Genomic DNA, 20,843 nt, shown 5'->3' on the forward strand with positions numbered 1-20,843 from the left:
TTTTCAATGTCAATATATATAGATCTGTTTCACTGTTTTAAATAGCTACTCAGTATTTCATAATATGGCTGTATCATTTCATGAAGCCATTCTCTTATTGATGGACCTTTAGGTTATTTCAGTTTTCATACTTATACAAGATGCTGCAGTAAATATCCTTATATATGTATCTTTAGCTACCAGGGCAGTAATTTCTATGAGGTGAAATTGCTGGGTCAGAGACCATATCCATTTTCTACTTTTGCAGTTATTACCAAATTTCCCTCCAAAAAACTGTATCAACTTATCCTCCCTCCAACAGTGAGTGACATGCTTATTTCCCAACAAAGCTGTGGATGGAAGTATTGTAATTGACAATGGTTTGGTCCAGGTATGGTCTTGTGGGTGCTTAACTATACATTGCTCTCTCTCTTTTTTCCTACAAATCATTGCTTTGCTTTTGTAACACACATATGTAGATAAAATACTTAATGAAAATATTGAATGCTTTTAAATCCTTTGTCTTTGAGATCTTTTAATGCAGCATGTGATAAAGACAAAAGCATGGCCATGAAGAGTTCTTGGCAGGAAGCCTGGGGGGCTTATGAAATCGTTATTGGGAGGCTATTTATAGGGTGCATCTTAGATTTCTAGGTAGTGGTGGAATAGGAAGAAATGTTCAAGAAGTGGGAATCTGGGGTATATAAATTGTTCTCAAGAGGGACTTCTATTAGAGTGAGGAATGTGGAGTTAAGTCCTGGCTCTTCAGAGGTTCCTATGGCTTGAGCAAGTTGTCTAATTCAGTGTTAATTCTTACTTGGTGAGTAGGGGAGAAGGGCAAGGGAAGAGAGTACTAATCCTAACATATCCGTTTGGAATAACATAAAAATCCTTAAATTATCTTTAATACCCCATATGTAGCAGTGGTGCTAAAAGCAGATAACTAAGAATGGCAGTTATAGCAGAGAAAGCATAGATCAGGTAGTAAGGCAGTTCCAGAAAAACTTAGAGTAATCTAAATCAAAAGAAAGAATTCAACAAATAAAAGTGATCCTTGATTTTGTCTGTCATCTAAAAGTACACTGGCTGCTGCACAGACTAAGCAAAAAAAGTGGGGTTTTTGTTTGTCTAGTTGTAGTTTCTATTTGTTTTATATTTTCACCTCATTAACACATCTCAAAATTTTCCAAAATATCTTCATTTTTCTTTTTTCAAATTTAAAGTCTGTATTTTTGTGGACCAGAGTGGGAATGTGTTGTACCTTTTGTTTTCTGTAGGTCATTCTATCTGCACATACGCATCCTAGTTTCAGTTACATATTTCTGAAAAAATAACAGGATGTATTTCCAGACACATGGATTGACAAAGGGATAGAACATTAGGAATCTAGACCCTCCTAAAAAGTCTAGGTTATGTAAGTCTCCTCCCCAAAGCATTGCTGTAATTATTTGTGACAAATAATGATCCATGTGAATATTAAGGATGTTTGATATGCTATCAGCTGCCTCTTTCCTATGTGGATGAGCTGTAATAAAGTGACAGCTTAAGAACTCGGCCTTTTCAGGTGTGTGTTAGATTTTCTCTCTCTTCCTTAGCCCTAACTTCTAACAGAGGAGGTAGAATTAGTGCATCAAAAATAATAATAATAACAAGATAACCTTTGTTTTTATATATAATATAATATTTTAAAGGGTTTTGAAGAACAGCCTGACATGTGAAATTTGAATATGGTTCAAGGCTGTTCCAACTAAAATAAGGTTTTCATTTTTCTTGTTAATAAAGAAAATCAATATGTATTTGTGCATATGTATGATTTATTCACATACACATTAACTCTGTAAAATATGTACATGCAAGTCATTAACAGTTTTTTAAAACTACAGAGACTGTCATTTTCTGATTAACTAGTTTGCTAGTTAAAATGAGGGCAAAGAAGTCCCATTTACACTAATGTTTAGAAAATTCAACATGATGAATAATTACAGAGGCAATCTCCTAAAAGCCCAAATTAGAAAACTGTTACAAGGCACAGCCCTTCTAAAATGGGGCTGTGATTTGGGAACTGTTCCTCCCTCAGTCATTTAAACTATTTTAATAATTGTATTCTGCTGCTAGAGAATTGGAACGCTGTCAGTTCCCTTTATTTGAATGCTTACTATGTGCCAGAGACTGTGCTGTACACTTGACATGTATCATTTCACTTGGTTGTCATAGAAACTGTGGATGGAGGTAGTGCCACTTGAAAACTGAGCTTTGGAGAGAGAAAAAAAGATTTTTCCCAAGATCATGTGGGAAGTGAGTGGTGGCACCCAGACTTGAACTTCAAAGCCTTGCTGCTTTTACCCAGCATAGTTAAGTCAAAGTCTGAAATCTGTTTCCTTATTGCTTTTTCTTTTTCTTTTTTTTTTTTTAAATGCGGTCTTGCTCTGTCACCCAGGCTGGAGTGCAGAGGCCCAATCATAGTTTACTGCAGCCTCGAACTCCTGGGTTCAGGCGACCCTCCTGCCTCAGCCTCCCAAGTAACTGGAATTACAGGCATGAATCAGCCTGCTCGGTCCGTTATTGCTTAACTGTAACATGGACCAAAGAAGCAGCTAACCCTGTTAGTTAATTCTTACTAGGAAGAGAAACCGCACCAGCTATTAAAAAAAAAAAAAAAAAAGCAAAACAAAAATGAAAATACCAAGGTATACTGGAAAATAACATTGAGCTTGGAAGGAGACCTGAGTTTGTACCTGGCTCAGTTACTCAGCTCATTTATCACTTTCTTAGGAAGGCCTTTCCCTGTCACACCCTCCTTCTTGTTTGTCTCTATTAGAGCACTGAACTCATTGCCATAATTACCTTATTGCAGTGATTTAAGGTGGACATCTTTCACATTTTAACTTTTCTAAAGTGTGGATGCATTTTACAATTGATGGTGTTTTAAAATAAATTGGCAGCATTTTTTCTTAATTATTGGTACTTAAAATAAGGATGTGCTGTACAGTTGATGACATCTTAGATTTGATTAAGTGCATATTTATTTTTGTGTGTTCCCACAAAAATGTTTACATCATTCTCATGGTTTTAAATATCAGATATATGCAATGATTTTCCAATTTCTATCCTTTTTTAAGGTCCACCCCTGTATGTTGAACCACATTGTTTCTTCATATCACAAGGATTACAGATTCAACATATCTACTCTCCAAATCAGTTTGTCTTCTACTGTTCTCCATCTCAGTGAATGGCATCCACATTTGTACATTTGTGGAACTAAAACATGAGATGATCGCCCACCTGGGTTTGAATCCCAGTTCCACCCTTTAGTAGTTACTCAAGCATGCAGTGAAGTATGTCACCTTAACTATTCACTTGTAAAATGGGGAACATAATAACACCTATCTCTGAGGATTGTTAGAATGACTAAGACATTGAATAAATGTTAGCTGTCCCTAATCTTCATCATACATATCTATGACTTCTCTCCTTCCTCTGCACATGTAATTCATCAACTCCTGTGATAGATAGGCCCTTCAGAGTATCTCAGATCTACCACTTCTATCTTGTTGCCACTTCTCCAATCTAAGCCCCCATTTTTCTTGCCTATGCAGTAACTAATATTGTAGCTTCTCCTCTTTCCCATGTCTAATCCAGTCACAACCATCCATTAAATCAGAACATGCCACTTCTTAAGACCTCCCTCACCCCCTACCTAATGCATTTGGTATAAAACACCACATCATTAATGTGGTCTGTATGGTTGTCTGTTTCCTGCCTGGCTTCTGCCCACATTTCCAGCCTCATCCTCTGCCACTCTGCCTCCCAGTATCACTCTTTTCCTCCAAAAGTAACTCCTACTCATCCTTTAGATTTCAGCTTAAATGTCACTTCCTCAGAGATGATTATTGATCTTCCAAACTAAATTAAGTTCTTCAGTTATAGTCCTTTATATTGAATGTATGCCTTTCTTCTTTGGGATGATCAGTTTCTCCCAAACTGTGGCTAAAGAAGTGAAGTAACTTCCACAAGCCCAAAGAGTGAGATCTATTAGAACTGGAATTCTCTCTGTTAGAGGGAAAAAAAAAATCCAAAAAAGAGAAAAGAAGAAAAATTGAAAGAACTGGAATTACAACCCAGGGGCGGGGTGAACTCTAAAGCTGTGTCCTTTCTGTGATCTTTGCTGCCTTGAGGGCAGGAAACAGGGTATGAATCAATGTTCTAAGTTTCAAAACATGGCCTGACTGCTGCTCGTTTATTTCCCATTTCAAGTTGTCCTTAAATGAGCTGGGTGCAGTGGCTCATGCCTGTAATTCAATACTTTGGGAGGCCGAGGCAGGTGGATCACTTGAGCACAGGAGTTGGAGAACAACCTGTTCAACATGGCGAGACCCCATCTCTACAAATAAAATTAGCCGGGTGTGCTGGCACATGCCTGTAGTGCCAGCTACTCGGGGTAGGAGTGGGGGCCTGAGGTGGGAGGATCGCTTAGGCCCAGGAGGTTGAGGCTGCAGTGAGCTTTTGTGCCACTGCACTCCATCCTGGGCGACAAAGTGAGATCCTGTCTCAAAAAAAAAAAAAAGTTATCCTGAAGTATTATTCTTTCTGAGCCTTCATGCTCCCTCAATAGATTGTAACCTGTTAAAATAGTACCTGTTTTCTGATATATTATCAACCTAGCATTTACATAAATTATTTTACATACAGTAGGTACTCATTAAATAGTTTTTCTCTTAGGGATGTTAAAGAAAAACAGTATTTTTTTCCATTTAATCTTTTCAAGGTCTGAAGCTATCTCATGGAGGAATTGAGTACCTTATTCTTTCTACCAGTCAATGACAGAGTACAATTTATGTTTTTATATTTTGAATAGAACTGCTTTAAATGTTTTTAAAGCTAATAGTTTGCATCTTAATGGATCATTACCCTTGTTTCATTGGGAAAAGAAGGAATTAACCTTACATATTTTTGATTTCCTTCAGGAATTGAGTGATCTACAGCGCGATCCACCTGCTCACTGTTCAGCTGGACCTGTGGGAGATGACTGTAAGCTTTGCTCTATTTCTGGGATTATGCTACCTTTAAAAATATAGGTTTGAACATTTGTTAATGACTCCAAAACTCCTTTGTTTGTTTCAGTGTTCCACTGGCAAGCCACTATTATGGGGCCTGTAAGTATGATTCATATCTATGAAATTAACCCCCTCAGCCATACTTCATTCTTGCCATTTCACCTTTGATCAGATGTTTGTGATGAAGGTTGAATATTCTTGTACTTTGAATCACCTAGGAAGCAAAATATTATTAAGGATTTACAATGATTTTCTAAAGCATTGGTGGCAAATATTTCCTGGGATCACTATTATGTTTTCCTTTGCTGAATCCTAGATCATTACACATAATGGAGTGCCACAGCTCGCAACCAGGCTGTGTGTTTATCTTTTTTTTTTTTTTAAGTCACAGAGAGTCAGTTGTAATTAACCATAATCATTCTCACATCCACAGTTTTGGTAGGTTAGAAATTAGTCTAATGAAGCCAATAATTGAATTCCTACAAGTAACAAGTGTCAGTTTGCCATAAGTTTCATCACTGTTCTTTTTTGTGAAAGAGAATCAATAAAATATTACAATGGGTCTGTCTTTACCTCCTTATAAATTTGCTGCTTTTAATTTTGTTGCATTGTCCTAAACACAAAATTATCTGCTGTTTGATAATTGGCTACTCTCAATACTTATTACTTTTGTTAAAATTATTTCTTTCAATACTTTAGAGGCAGTTACAAGACTTGAAACAGGCTTTTTCTTTCTATGAGCAAAAAGTCTGATTGCATAAGAATGAGCACTGACAGCTCAAATCTACTTTCTGGGTGAGAGTACATAAGTAACATGTTTCCATGAACACCATTCTCTTCTCCCTCCCCTGAAAGAGCTTTATCTAGTGAGTTATAGAGTTTTTAATCATACGACCTTGTGTTTAACTTTAAAAAACACCAAAACTACTGAATTTCAAAGCAGTACTCTGGGCAGTTGTCTCAAATTATTGTTTTATTAAGTTTGTTTTTCTAAAAAGGCAAAATACAATGTATTTATAGAACAACTTTCAATAAGAATCCATTTATTTCTGTTTGTTTTTAATTAGTTACTAAGAACCTTCAAAATACTCTCATTTAAAGGCCCACCCTTACCTTTTGAATTATGGCCTTTCACAAATATTTTTTAGGTGAATCACATGTAACAAATGGTTATAATCATGTTATTCATAACTCCCTTACTTTAGTAATGTAAATATTTACAGTACTCTGGACCATATCTGTCATCGTAATTTATCTTCATTTTCTATATTTCTTACAATTTTTGATAAACTAGAATTGTTTAAACAATATATATAGTAAGAATTATTATACAGGAAAATCCTCTAGCATATATGTGGAAACTTAACGAGAAAGTAATGAGTCTTGGTGTTATTACCAGAGTGCTAATATAACATGATATATTTAATTAAATATGAAAGAATTAAAATAGAATTATAGGTATAGTTTGCTAGCATTTTTCTTTTTTTTAAATTTTTTTGCTTGTAATGTTATATTTTCTAATGGCCATAAAGAAACATGGTCAAATTTAAATTTCTCTAGTAAAGTTGATTCCCAATTTGATAGTAGCATGAATATATAATTTTGTTTTGGATTTTTTTGGGTTCTCTACGTTATTTTATAAATAATTACTAAACGAAGATTTGGCACATAAATTGTGTAGCAGGGTCCTTAGCATTTTCTTTTCATGACAGCCTCTTCAGTTCATCTCCATTCTTGGTCATCAAGTGAACATCAGAACTTAAGTTTTACTATCCTCAACCCTTTTTCAAAAAAAATACTGATTACGGCTGCAGAAAATGATCTTTTCCCACAGCAGTCTTGTGTGTATACTGATCTTTAACAATTTGTACTCATAACCAGATTTGTTTGGACAAGTCACAGCACTGTGTGTGTCCTGTTTTTGTTTTGTTTTAAATTTTATGATGTCGGCATAGTTGTTGGAAAATCCTCCTTCGTACCTGCAGAGAAACCTGTTCTCAAGGTAAATGATTTGAACTTATGACAAAATGGTTGCATTTTTTTCATATTGGTAATATTTAATGAAATTATTTTAAACATGGCATTTTTTTCAAACTGATAATATTTGGGGGAAATAATTTTGTTGTTATAAATAAATATAGTAATCAAATGCTGATGCAAATCTTTTGTAATTTCAGCCTGATAGCGCATATCAAGGTGGAGTCTTCTTTCTCACTGTACATTTTCCGACAGATTATCCTTTTAAACCACCAAAGGTATTTTTATTTTTATGATTGATGTGACTCCCATGTAAGGGATTTTACTCTTTATCTAGAGCTCATTTGATTATCTAGAGCTCATTTGATATGTCAAAGACTGTAGGGAGGTTAGCATTTTCAAACTGTTTTGTAAAAACTACTGAATCTAAAATCTGATTTCTTATTGAAATACTGTATTAAGTCTATAAAACAAAAGTCAGTATGTGTCATGCTATAAATTAAATTCCTTGCTTTTCTTTTCCTTCTTATTGGATATGTGTAGTATGGGACGTTTTTATGATTAAGAGTCAGACTTTTCTATTCATGGGATTATCCTTACAAAGTTGATCATTCTTTCTCTGTTTTTTTTTTTTAAGTATTCAATAAACATTCACCGAGTACCTACTGTGTTCTTCTACACTGGGGAATCCAAAAGTAAATATGAAGCAGTCCCTTAATTTAGTATGGTAGGAGAGAGAAACCCATGTTAGATTTAGATTTGCTCTAAAGAGGAAACAAATGATGGGGATATCAGGGAGGGGAAAAGTGGGCAGATTTTGTCACTCAGGAAATAATTATTTTAAATAGTTAAAAACAGATTAACATTGTGTTTATGAAATGATATGACAACTCTTGTGGAAAATTAGGATTCTTAATGGGTTTCTTAGCTGAGACGCCTCAACTTTGCCCTGAAACAGCGTCAGCACCCTCGTTTTAGATCCAAATGTTACTTCCAGGTATCACCAATAATCAAATTAAGAAAAGGATTACTTCTACATATGATGGAAGCCATGGTTAATTACTTTAGATGCTGCTCAACCAGTCATACCGGCTACTAGAGACTTATTTATTACACTGTCCAAAATACTCTTCAGTTCCTTTGAGGGCAAAAGAAGGAAGCTGACTTGTTTGTGTTCACATTCTCACTAGCTAGAACTGTGTGTAGCACAAAGTAGATAATTATTTGATTTGTGTTGATGACTTTTCTCCTCTAAAGTTATGTAAAGTTGAGGATATTTTACCCTAGAGCAAATTGGTTCTGTTTTATTCATAGTTGATTCAAAGGTGATTGTCATATTTTGTTGTTTTGTTTTATGTTTAGATTGCTTTCACAACAAAAATTTACCATCCAAACATAAACAGTAATGGAAGTATTTGTCTCGATATTCTGAGGTCACAATGGTCACCAGCTCTGACTGTATCAAAAGGTAATTTCATTGATCAGGTTTGAAACAGTTGATAACAGTGAGACAGGAAAAATACAGCAGAATTACCTATGGACTAAAGTTTTAAAACAACAATCAACTGTGCTTTCTCCTGTTTTGATTTTGTTTTGCTTTCTTTGCTCTTATGTTACTATGGCTTTTGGCAGTTAGCTTTGGTTGAGGGGAGTGTGGATGGACAAATCTAAATGATGAAATGAGAAAAAACCTTAAAATATCAGAGCTAGAAATTTGGGGATAAACCTATTGACATTTTATCCTTTTAGCTTGGGTGTTGTCTTTTAAAAAAGAGAGAGTGCCCAGGCACTGTGGCTCATGCCTGTTATTCTAACACTTGGAAGGCTGAAGTGGGAGGATTGCTTGAGCCCGAGTTCGAGACCGGCCTGGGCAACATAGGAGACCCCATCTCTGCAAAAGAAGAGAGAGAATAAGAGATAGTAAAAGGAAGATTTTGGGACTGGTTGTCCCATTCATTAAATGGAAATGTTGACAATAATAAAGCTTTACAGCTGTTTTACTTCATCCAAGAATAAAATACCAGATTTGATTGATAAATGATTTAAAATGAAAGACATTTCACACTGTAGGATAATGCAGTACATATAGCATGTTAGTCTAAACTTCAAATAATCGGTAGCATCATTATAGTGACTGACACAAGATCTGTGCTGATTCTCAACTTTTACAGGTGTATAGCTGTTCTTTGCTGGATTATCAGGTGTATACATAGGCATCTGAAGCCATTTTATTTCATTAGCCACTGCTACTTACTGTGCTAGCACTCTTAATTTATGTCTTTTTTCTCTGAAAGAAGAGAACCTGACAGTTGGAAAATACTGTTTAGGTTAGAAGTAGCTGCACTGAAGCAACCATCAAGTTTTCCCTTTTTAAAAAATTGAAGAAAATGTTTCTCTTGAAGGGATTTATGGAAGCAATCTGTACTCATTTTTTATTTTTAATAATTGCTACTTGAATATACAGCATGTTTTTAAAAGTAATAAGGTTTATAGGAAGCAGGGTCCACAGCCGTAGCTCTTTGAAATATTAGATAAATAATAGCTCTTTCAGTTCAATTATTTATGAACGATAGTTTTTCTGACCTAAGATGCTCATCTACAGTATTCATATAGATTCTCATATTCTTTTAAGAATCTTTCACACAGTGTAACTGTCATGCATTAGATATATGGAAGATTCTGTGTTGAAGGGTAATTCAAGTTCATATGCTGTTTCCTGGAATGGTGTCACAAAATGGATCTCACTTGGCATATAAACTGCCAAGTCCTTATACATATAAAAGAAATGGCAAACTGCCAGATATTGAGTACTTATATTCTGACATTGGTAGCCTTTTATAAAGAATCAGTAGTGTTAGATTCTGGAAACCATCCTGTGAGAAATGAAACAGCCTCAGTTTCCTTATAAGTAAAATGGGGATTCTTATAGTGTTACCATACAGGGTTGCTATGTACCTAGCACATAGTGGGCACTTACATGAATGTTAACTGTTACCCTTTTCCTTACCTTAAAGGATAGACATGGTTTGTGTGCATGATAGTGAAATTGGGGCAAATGGCTCCTGGCAGTAGGGGTGAGCAGAGGAGGAACTTCCTTCTTGCTTACTTTTTTGTAAGATAGATCATACCTTGCTCATTTGTTTGTATATTTTTTACTTTGCTATATTTTTTTAAATTTTTAATTTGTTTATCTTAAAAGATTTTTTTTTTAATTAAATATAGACAGAGTCTTGCTGTGTTGCCCAGGCTGGTCTCAAACTCCTGGCCTCAAGTGATCCTCCTGCCTTGGTCTCCCAAAGTGCTGGGATTATAGGTGTGAGCAACCTTGCCCAGCTTATTATTTTTATTTTTTTATTTTTTGAGATGGAGTTGCTGTGTTGCCCAGGCTGGTCTCGAACTCCTAAGCTCAAGGATTCTTCCACCTCAGCCTCCCAAGTAGCTGGCATTATAGGCACATACCACCATTGCCTGGAGCTTTTCCATATTTTAAATGTCTTCTTTTGCTTTTTATCATGAGGTTAGTCTGGAAGCATTCTGGGGCTGTAAGTTATCCCTGAAAATCTGCCCTGTTGGTTTAATATACAAGGCTTTTAAGTTTCATTGGGCAGATAGAAGATAAGAAAGATGAATAAAATACTAATTTTTTCTTTAGTTCATAACACCTCCCCCCCCCCTTTGCCTGTCATTGTAAGAGTCAACTCTGCTCTATAAATCCACCTTTGGACTTGAAAGAGTACGAAAATAGAAAGGAAACGCAGTGGGGTGGGTGCAAGTGGAAATGGGAGGTTGGTCCAGAGGTTCCATGAACCTCCTCAGAAGTGGTGGCATGCAATTGAAGCAGACAAATGAGGAACCAGAGTCCTTGTTCCCTCTTATTTCAGATACTTAGATCGTGTGTGTGTGTGTGTGTGTGTGTGTGTGTGTTAGTGTAGCTATTTGCATTAGAATTTTGACGTACTGGAGTAACAACTACTTTTTCAATTTTCATTTCTTTTTTAAAATATGCAAGCTATATAAAGATAGCTGTTCACATTATTTTTAAATGCATGCAATACGAATAAACTACATTAAGTAAAGATTCATTGAAAAAAATTTTACAAATTTTTCTTCTTTGTAGACAGACTATAGCTCTAAGCCAAAGCAAAAGAGTGTATGAGCACAGTATCCAAAATGGTTTGGACTGTTAACTGTGATTTGATTGTTCTGTAGAGAACTCTCAAGTTTAAAGGTTGTTAATAGCTACTTTGGAGGCTCACATTTTTTTAAATAAATGGGAACTCGGAATTTAAAACTTCAAAAGCTAAAATAATTTTATATTTTATGCATCCTATGGTAATTTTATAACTTTAAAAATTGAAGATCAATTTGCTATCAACCAAAGTAGAATAAAATATAATTTGATGTGTTCATTTTATGTTTTTTTATAAGTACAGTATCTATATTCACTAAAATTATTTTCACATATGTAATTTGTATGAAGTAGAAGGGTTATTGTCTAATATGATGTTCTCTTTTAAATCTAGTTTTATTGTCCATATGTTCTCTACTTTGTGATCCTAATCCAGATGACCCCTTAGTACCAGATATTGCACAAATCTATAAATCAGACAAAGAAAAGTAAGTGTTTACTTATTTTAGTTTCTGTATGGATACATTCCTATATAGTATGACAAAACACAAATATTATCAATATGTTTTAAGTCAATTTGATTATGGTTGTTATATGTATATTGTTTATCTTTTTCCAATGGAGTAAACCTTTCTTTTAGAACTCTGTTAGACCTTTTATGATAAATCTTGTTCCTTCCCACTTACTGTTCAATAGTATATACTCTGTATTTGAAAAATAGGTGTATATATTCTAGGTGATAAATTAAAAATGAAAGAATTTAATCATTGGAAAATATTAAATATGTATTGCTTATCTTCTCCAAGGAAGAGGAGTTCTCTCTGTACCCATCCAAACTGACCTAATTCTCAAGCTGCTTCATCTTGCTAGTACTGTAGGTTCATTTGCAATTTGTAGATAATGCTCCTTCAGGATTGGCTTTTGTAAATTTCTGTTAGAAGCTGGTTTCTGCATTTTGATTTTTGTATATTTGGATACATTTTCATATAGGTTGCAGAGAAATCCATGAGTTAAAAAATTATTTTTCCTGTTTTATTTCTGCATGAACCTAAGTCACATTGACCCAGTAATTGATATATGTGTGATTATTGCAATTAAGTATAAGAAGGTAGAATATATAGTTTTATTAGACAGATGCTTCTGAAATATTAATTTTGTATGTTTTTACTATATCCTTTTTGTGTATCTACAGATACAACAGACATGCAAGAGAATGGACTCAGAAATATGCAATGTAAAAATCAAAAACATTTTCATATATACCAGAGTACTGTAAAATCTAGGTTTTTTTCAACATTAGCAGTAAATTGAGCACTGTTTACTGTTTCATTGTACCATGAAACCATTTGATTTTTACCCATTTTAAATGTGTTTCTGAAGCAAGACAAAACAAACTTCCAAAAATACCCTTAAGACTGTGATGAGAGCATTTATCATTTTGTATGCATTGAGAAAGACATTTATTATGGTTTTTAAGATACTTGGACATCTGCATCTTCAGCTTACAAGATCTACAATGCAGCTGAAAAGCAACCAAATTATTTTTTGCTGAAACTAGATGTTTTTACATGAGAAATACTGTATGTGTTGTCTAAGATGTCAGTTTTATAAATCTGTATTCAGATTTCATTCTTTGTTAGCTCACTTTATAATTTGTATTTTTTTACTGTATAGACTAAATATATTCTATTTACATGTACGTCAACTCATTACTTTTTTCCTGTGAACAGTATTGAAAAACCCCAACGGCTGATAATTAAGTGAATTAACTGTGTCTCCCTTGTCTTAGGATATTCTGTAGATTGATTGCAGATTTCTTAAATCTGAAATGATCTTTACACTGTAATTCTCAGCATACTGATTATGGAGAAACACTTGTTTTGATTTTGTTATACTTGACTTAACTTTATTGCAATGTGAATTAATTGCACTGCTAAGTAGGAAGATGTGTAACTTTTATTTGTTGCTATTCACATTTGAATTTTTTCCTGTATAGGCAATATTATATTGACACCTTTTACAGATCTTACTGTAGCTTTTTCCATATAAATAAAATGCTTTTTCTACTATTTGTCTTGATTACTTAAAAAAATAAAAATATAAGTAAGGATCAAAACTCTAAAATTTTGCATGAAAATTACATCCAAATTGTGAAAATCAGATCTATTTTGTTTGCCATTAGTCACCATTAGTTATATAAATTTTATTGTTTTAGGTTAGTATCTCTTTACTAAATTGTCAGTCTATAAGATAATATATGTTGATCCCTTGCTGTAGAGGAGAATTTAGAGTAATTTGGGGTTTGTCTTGAATTATATCTAAATGGATTATTTGTTAAAAGTACTGAAATGAGTATAAGGCAGTATCACCCATCCAAAAGAAAGGTCTTTATAGACCTGCACAGTCACTAGATTAATTCATTAAAATGCCCCCACCCTGATGTAATTGACATTACATTTCTTAACATTTTAAAATCTAGAGTTTCTAAAATGGAATTTAATGCCATCACAATTTGAAAAACTTTTTTTTTTTTTACTATAGAAGTTACAAAGGAAGTTCTAAAATTATGCCTCCCTCTGTTTTTATAAGTTGCCATCAAAAAGTGATTTAAATAAGCAGGTTATCTTTATAGATTTTAAAGAAAACTAGAAAGTTTTAATGTTTTAACTTGGGGAAAAAATACATCTCTTTAATGTTTAGCATGCTTGTCAACCTTGAGTGAGTGTCATTTTTAAGAACAGTTGTAGCCCTTCTGATTATTGCAGTAGCTGTAGAAGTATGTAAGAATATGTGATGGGTGTAGTCATTAGCAAAGCATTTAAATCACTTGAGTATTTTGTCATGGTTCATTATTATTAAAGCACAAAATAACCTATTGTTAGAAAATATGTGTTTTTATAAATGAATGTAAAATAATTAAATGAATTGTGAAATGGATGTTTAAGAAAATATAGGCTTAAAAAGTAAATCTATAAAATGATGTCTTAAAACAGCCATATCATGAAAAATTCTACTTAGCTATATTATTATAAGCTACATTTGCCCTGAATTTGAACACTCAACATCACTAGATTTAAATATTTAGTATATTTTGATAGTAAAGGGTTTTGTTTCTTGAATATCTTCACTTTAAACGAAAAAAAAAAACAACTTTCATTTGTGTGGCATTTATTTTTGGAAGTGTCTTCTTTTTTTTCTTTATTAAAGTTTTTGAAACTTGCCTAACTTGTTTGCCTTTGCTTACATCTGGATTGTACTGGACTTGAGGAGTAAGCAGAAGTTCTCATAATTAGCTAAAAACCTTGAGTTCCATAGTGGCGTCATGATCGGTCAGAACACCATTTTGGGTATATTATTTTTGCTTAACTCTAACAAGGAGAACATCGGTTACCTTTTAAAACTGTAGAATAAAAGTCAGGGCCTTTTGTGGATTAAGCATTAATTTAAGGACTTCCTTGGAGTGAGAGAAATAGGTAGTCTTTTGGGGATTTAGGATCCCACCTCTTGAAGTTGCATAGTTGAAAACCATGTTCAAATTGGATTCTGAACGCTTATAACTGCCATATACAGCAGTTACCTACATCAGTGACATGGGTTGTAAGGGGCAGCCTCACCACCATCCTCCAACTATCTCAAAAGCATACAATTCCTGAAGTACAAGCTTTACATATATGCCTCCGTCAACCTTATTTATTAATTTTTGCATTATTTCCCTGTTTCACCCCTCTTAAACGCTGATAGGGAAAATTAAAAATTATAAATGAACTACATATCAAGGACAACTCTAAGAGTTAACGTTCAAAAGTTACTTTTCATGAGAAAAAAATAATACATTGCAGTTTTAAATTTTTCTTATTTATCACAGTGATCTATCTAATGATTCAGTCATTGATGTTTGTCAAGATCCTGCTCTCCCACAGTTCTGTATTTTTTAAATGGAGAGATTAAGGAAATTAATTTTCCTCCCAAATTAAAAGAAATTATTGGTCATGAAACTATATCATGTCTGTTTATTGGTAGTCATTTTGAACTGTACAAAAGCCCAGCCCAGTTGATAATGCTTTAAAATTTGAGCTCTGCAGTAGAATCATCAGTCCTGTTATTCTATCTTCTTAGGACCAGCCATGAAAAATGTGATCAGTGCTTTAGCCATGGCCATAAAAACAGAGCTTCATTGTATTCAGATTGTTGAAAGTACTGTTTATCTTTGTTTGTTTCAGTCTTTTAAGTGATTATTACTACAATAAAAAATCTGATTTTTAAAAAATTAGTTTTATCACTTTTCAACTGTAAAGTAGGACTTTCACAATTTTTTTTTCTTTAAAGCAGAGGCTTAATCACAATTTAATAGCTGTAAAATGTAATGCAGATTATTTATGAAAGGTCTTATAATGCTTCTCTTTCATTGTTCTGATGGTTGTGTTGCACAAATAGGGCAGCAGGTAGAGTCTCATCTAATTTCACTTACAAAAGTTCTTATAGGTAGATAACTAGTCATTTCTACTCTCTCTGTTTTTGAACTGAGTAATGTGTCTGTAAGCTCTTCTTAAACTGTGTAATTAATATGTTTTCCCTAGTTTTTTTCAGTAGTGGTGATAACTGAAAATTTGTAGACGGCTGATAGTGTCCTGGTAGATGCCTAATAGATGTTATATCCTTATTTGTATTTTGTTACATTTACAATTCTGCTCCCATTATCCTGTTATATAAGAATGTGACTTTAAATTGTAAATGAACTGAACTAATAGGAAGAGAGAAAATTCACCTGAGAGTATTAGTATTGGGGGGCATTTTATGTAATAAGAAACATTTCTCTAAAAACTTGGTTAGCACTCTCTTAGGTCCTACTGTTGTCGAGGGAGAGATGTGCCTTTCTTCTCTCAGAGGAGGTTGCTTTTATTATACTGGCATATGCTGAAGGTCTGAACTCTGCTTTCCTCATATAATTTACTTGGCAGGAAAAACTGTTAAGATCTCTTGAGTGCAAAAGATCACCATGAATTGCATATGAAATATTTCAGTATAAACTCTTAATATACATATTGTGGGAACAGTTGTGATACCACTTGTGTTAGCACTTTTGGTACACTTGTTTTGGCAGTCCCACACATTCAATGTGTCGATAGAAGAATGCACAGGACTCAACATACCATCATACTCAACAGTTAAGATTTATTACAGCCACCTGGCAAGGATACACAGCGGGGGCAGTAAGGGGGAAAGACAGACCAGGCAGTCTGGAGGAATCCACGTGCAGGCTCCCTGAAGGGGCCACAAGAGTAAAGCCTTCCTCTAGTAGTAGCATGGGCATAGTGTTTCTGCCCTAGGATGCTAGTGTGAAACGCAAAGTCCAGGGTTTTTACTGGGGGCTAATCACATAAGCATCCTTTGTTTTCCAAAATTCTAGTCTTCTAGAAGGAAAGCAGGTGTTCACCATAAATCACACTGTTTATTTAAGAAGTCTAGTCAGGCTAGCACAGCAAGCACATCTTATCACTCAGGGATGGTTTCAGAAGCCAGGTTTCTAGATGTCAGCCAAGGGCAAACCTTGTAAACAGGCCATTCTAAAGATCAGGCCTGTATAATTTGTTGAAAAAAACTATTCTTTCCCTTTGAATGGCCTTAGTACCCTTGTTGGAAACCAACTGACCATAGAGGTTTATTTCTGGTCTCTCAGTTCCATTCCATCAATCAGTATGCCTTATCCCAGTATGACACTGTTTTGATTACTGTAACTTTGTAGTAGCTTTTGAAATGGGGAAGTGTGTGCCCTCCAACTCTGTTCTTTCACAGTACTGTTTTGACTATTCATTCAGGCCCCTTGTAATTCCGTATGTATTTTAGGGTAAGATTTGCCATTTGTCCTGAGATTTAATTGGGATTTATTGAATCTGTAGAGCAATTTTGGTAAAGTTGACATTTTTTGTTCTGGTTATCTACTGCTGAACAACAAACCACCCCAAGCTAAGTAGTGTCAAAGAACAACCATTCCTTTATGCGCATGGATTCTGTTGGGTCAGGAATTGGGATGAGGCACGGGAGGGATAGCTTGTCTACTCCCCGGTACTTAGGTTCTTAGCTCAGGATGACTCAGATGGCTTGAGGCTGGAAGCATTTGGAGGTTTCTCCACTCATACGTTGGCACCAGGACAGGTATTATATTCTAGGTCACTTATTAATGGCCTTTCTATGTGGTTTGATCTTTGCACAAGATGGCTGCCCACTTCCAAGAGGGAGCAGTTGGAGATAAGTGTTCCAAGAGAATGAGGAGTAAGCTGCCTTTTTAAGTGATCTAGCTTTTGAAGTCAGAGATTGTGTAGTTCATTGGATGAAACAGTCACAAGCTCACTCAAATTCAAGGAAAGTGGACATAGACCCTTACTTTTCCTTGGGAAACAATTTGGGGTCACTAATATGTCTTACTGATAGTCATTCCAATGTACATGAATCACTCAGTGTACTTAGGTGGTCTTTAATTTCTAATTGTCATTGTTTTATAGGGTAATTGTTTTAATTGTTTTGTAATTCTCTGTGTAGAGGTCTTGCACGTTTTTCATTGGATTCATTCCTATGTATCAAGTTTTTAAAACCTATTATAAAATTATTTTTCATTTCATTTCATATTTATATATTATTTATAGAAAAGCAATTTATATTCATCTTATATCCTGCAACCTTGCTAAATTTACTTTTTAAAAGTTTGTACAATTCTAAAGTTTTAGTTTTCTATACTTACTTATAATCATGTCAGCTGCAGATAGAGATGATTTTATTCAAATCTATATGCCACACTTCTTTTTTTTTCCCTTTGTTGCATTAGCCTGAGCTCCAATATCATGCTGAATAGAAATAGTAATAGCAAACATCCTTTCTTGATTTCCAAGGGAAAGCTCTTACATGTCAGTATTAACAATGGTGTTCCTTTCATATCAAGGAAGTTTTCTATTCCTAGTTCTTAAAGCATTTTTATTACTATTGAGTTACAAGTTGAATTTAATGCTTTTTCTTCATTTATCAAGATTATTGTGATTTTTATCCTTTTCTTTGATTAATGTAGTGTGATGAACTACACTAACTGATGTTCACCTGTTAAATTATCCTTACATTTCTGGATAGAAACCCACTTTGAGATGTATTTATCTTCCTTACAAACCACTAGATTCTATCTGCAAATTTTTTTGAGGATTTTTGCAACTGTGTTCATGGGACGAGTTGGTCCATAATTTCCTTTATTGAATATTTTTGTCAATTTCATACCTCAGGTTATGCTGGGCTCATAAAAACAGTGAAGAAACATTTCCTTTGTTCTCTGGAAGAGTTTGTAGAAGATTTGTGCTATTTTTTCCTTAAATACTTTGAAGAATATTCTGAAGGCATCATGTCTAGAGTTTTTTTGTTGTGGTGGTGGTTATGGGAAGATTTTAATAATAAATTATATCTTATATATGGACTAGATATATTTTTATTACTCAGTTTTGTGTTTTTCAAGGAATTTCTGCATTTTATCTAAATCGTTGATCTATTTGGCATAGAGTTGTTCATGATATCCTCGTCTTTTTGAAGGTAATATGTATCTGCAGTCATACATATCTCCTCACAATTTTTTTCCTTGGTGAGTCTTGCTAGATAGAAGACTATCAACTTTATTAATCTTTCGGAGAATCAGTATTTTATTTTTTAAAATTTCTTTTGTACATTTGTTTTCTGTTTCATTGATTTATATTATTTATGTTTTCTTTAGTTTTTGATTTTGATTCATTTTTTGTAGCTTCTTGAGGTTGAAACATAATTTTTAAAAACCTTCCTTCTTTTCTAATATATGTATTTAAAACTATGTTTACCCCTAAGTACCACTTTAGCTGCATCCTACAAGTTTCGAAATATCGTATCTACATTGTCATTCAGTTAAAAATATTTTCTAATTCTTGTTTGGAATTTTTTATTCACTTATGAGTTAGATATAAGGATACACTGTTTTATTTCCAGGCAATTGGGCTTTTTTTTTTTAAGTTAAATTTTTGCTATTGATTTCTAGCTTAATTTCTCCATGGCCAGAAAACATAATATGAATAGTTTCAATTCTTTGAAATTTGCTGAAGCTTGCTTCATGGCCCAGCATATGGAAATTATGATAAATGTATCATATACATTTGAAAATAATATGGATTGTTATTATTAGATTCAGTGTTTATATGTGCTAATTAGATCAAGTTTGTTAATTGTGTTTATAATTTTTATTTGCTTGTTCTCACAGCCATTAAGGGAGATACGTTAAAAAGTTTCCCATTATGATTGTGAAATTGTCTGTTTTATTTTTGCCTTATATATTTTGAAATCATATTCTTGGATACTCTCTCTTACACACACACATACAATTGTGATATCACATTAAGAAATGTCTCTATCTGTATTAATGCTTTTGCCTTAAACTCCACTTTATCTAATATTAGTATGGTTTCTTTTGGCTAGTATTTGCAGTGTATATCTTTTTCTATTCTTTAATTTTTGATCTTTCTGTGTCCCTTTTTAAATGTGTGTCTCCAGTACTCATTTCAAACTTGGGTTCTATTTAATTTGGTTTTTATCTAATCTGACCATGTTAGTATTTCAATTAGAGAATTTCATTCTTTTGCATTTAAAGGAATTACTGATATAGTTGGGTTTATAACAACTGTGTTCCCATTTTTGTTTTTTTTTTTCTTCTTAACCATGTTTTATTTTTTTCACCTTTCTTTTCTCCTTCTTTTGGGTTTTTCAGTTTTTATAACAGTATCATTTTCTTTCCCTCTGATAACTTGTTAGACATTCTTTGTGCATGTGATTACTCTAAATTAAAAGATCTATCTCTGATTATAGTTTAATATGAATTATTGCTTGTACCATTTTTCCCTATAATGTGAAAACTTTAGACCACCTGGATTCCATTGTCTCTTTCCCCCCTTTGCTATATTATTATTGTCATGTATTTTAATTTGACATATATGTGAAATTCCACAAGACACTGATGTTTTGTATGTCAGTATCATTATACCTACCTCCGATTTTACTTTTTCCAGTATTCATTGCTTTCCTGTTTCCATATGGGATCATTTACCTTTTAACTAAACAACTCCGTTTAGAATTTTGTTTAGTGTACATCTTCTGGTGACAAATACTCGCTTGGTTTTGCTTTTCTGAAATGTTTTTATTTTGCCTTCATTTTTACAGGATATTTTTACTGGGAATAGAATTCTGGATGGGTATTTTCTTTTCAGCAATTTAAAGATGTCTTTCCATTGTGTTCTGGATTCCATAATTTATTGAAAGGTCAGCTATTATTAGTCTTTTTTTTTTTTTTTTTTTTTTTGAGACGGAGTCTTGCTCTGTTACCCAGGCTGGAGTGTAGTAGTGTGATATCGGCTCACTGCAACCTCTGCCTCCCGGGTTCAAGCAATTCTCCTGCCTCAGCCTCCTGAGTAGCTGGGGATTACAGGTGCCTGCCACCACACCTGGCTAATTTTCGTATTTTTAATAGAGAAGGGGTTTCACCATATTGGCCAGGCTGTTCTCAAACTCCTGACCTCGTGATCCACCCGCCTTGGCCTCCCAAAGTGCTGGGATTACAGGTGTGAGCCACCACACCTGGCCTTATTAGTCTTACTGCCTTTTTAAAAGTAATATGCCTATTTTCTCTGACTGCTTTTAAGATTATCTTTTTTATTTTT

General features: G+C 33.9%; 1 protein-coding gene across 4 annotated transcripts in view; it reads left to right on the forward strand.

The window, feature by feature from the left end:
* Positions 1–14,359, forward strand: part of UBE2D1 (ubiquitin conjugating enzyme E2 D1) — a 35,821-nt gene extending 21,462 nt beyond the window's left edge. For 2 of the 4 annotated variants that reach the window (XM_063781796.1, XM_063781797.1), the window contains 7 exons: positions 4,944–5,007; positions 5,101–5,132; positions 6,915–7,035; positions 7,211–7,288; positions 8,373–8,478; positions 11,534–11,627; positions 12,332–14,359. In XM_063781796.1, coding sequence (XP_063637866.1) covers positions 5,002–5,007; positions 5,101–5,132; positions 6,915–7,035; positions 7,211–7,288; positions 8,373–8,478; positions 11,534–11,627; positions 12,332–12,377 — 483 coding nt within the window. In that variant the 5' untranslated portion in view covers positions 4,944–5,001 and the 3' untranslated portion in view covers positions 12,378–14,359. The remainder of the gene's footprint in view (positions 1–4,943; positions 5,008–5,100; positions 5,133–6,914; positions 7,036–7,210; positions 7,289–8,372; positions 8,479–11,533; positions 11,628–12,331) is intronic. The other 2 variants (XM_001163868.7, XM_016918344.4) reach the window with 1 other exon arrangement.
* Positions 14,360–20,843: the final 6,484 nt, after the last annotated feature.

Source organism: Pan troglodytes, chromosome 8 (assembly GCF_028858775.2).
Source record: "Pan troglodytes isolate AG18354 chromosome 8, NHGRI_mPanTro3-v2.0_pri, whole genome shotgun sequence".
NCBI lineage: Eukaryota > Metazoa > Chordata > Mammalia > Primates > Hominidae > Pan > Pan troglodytes.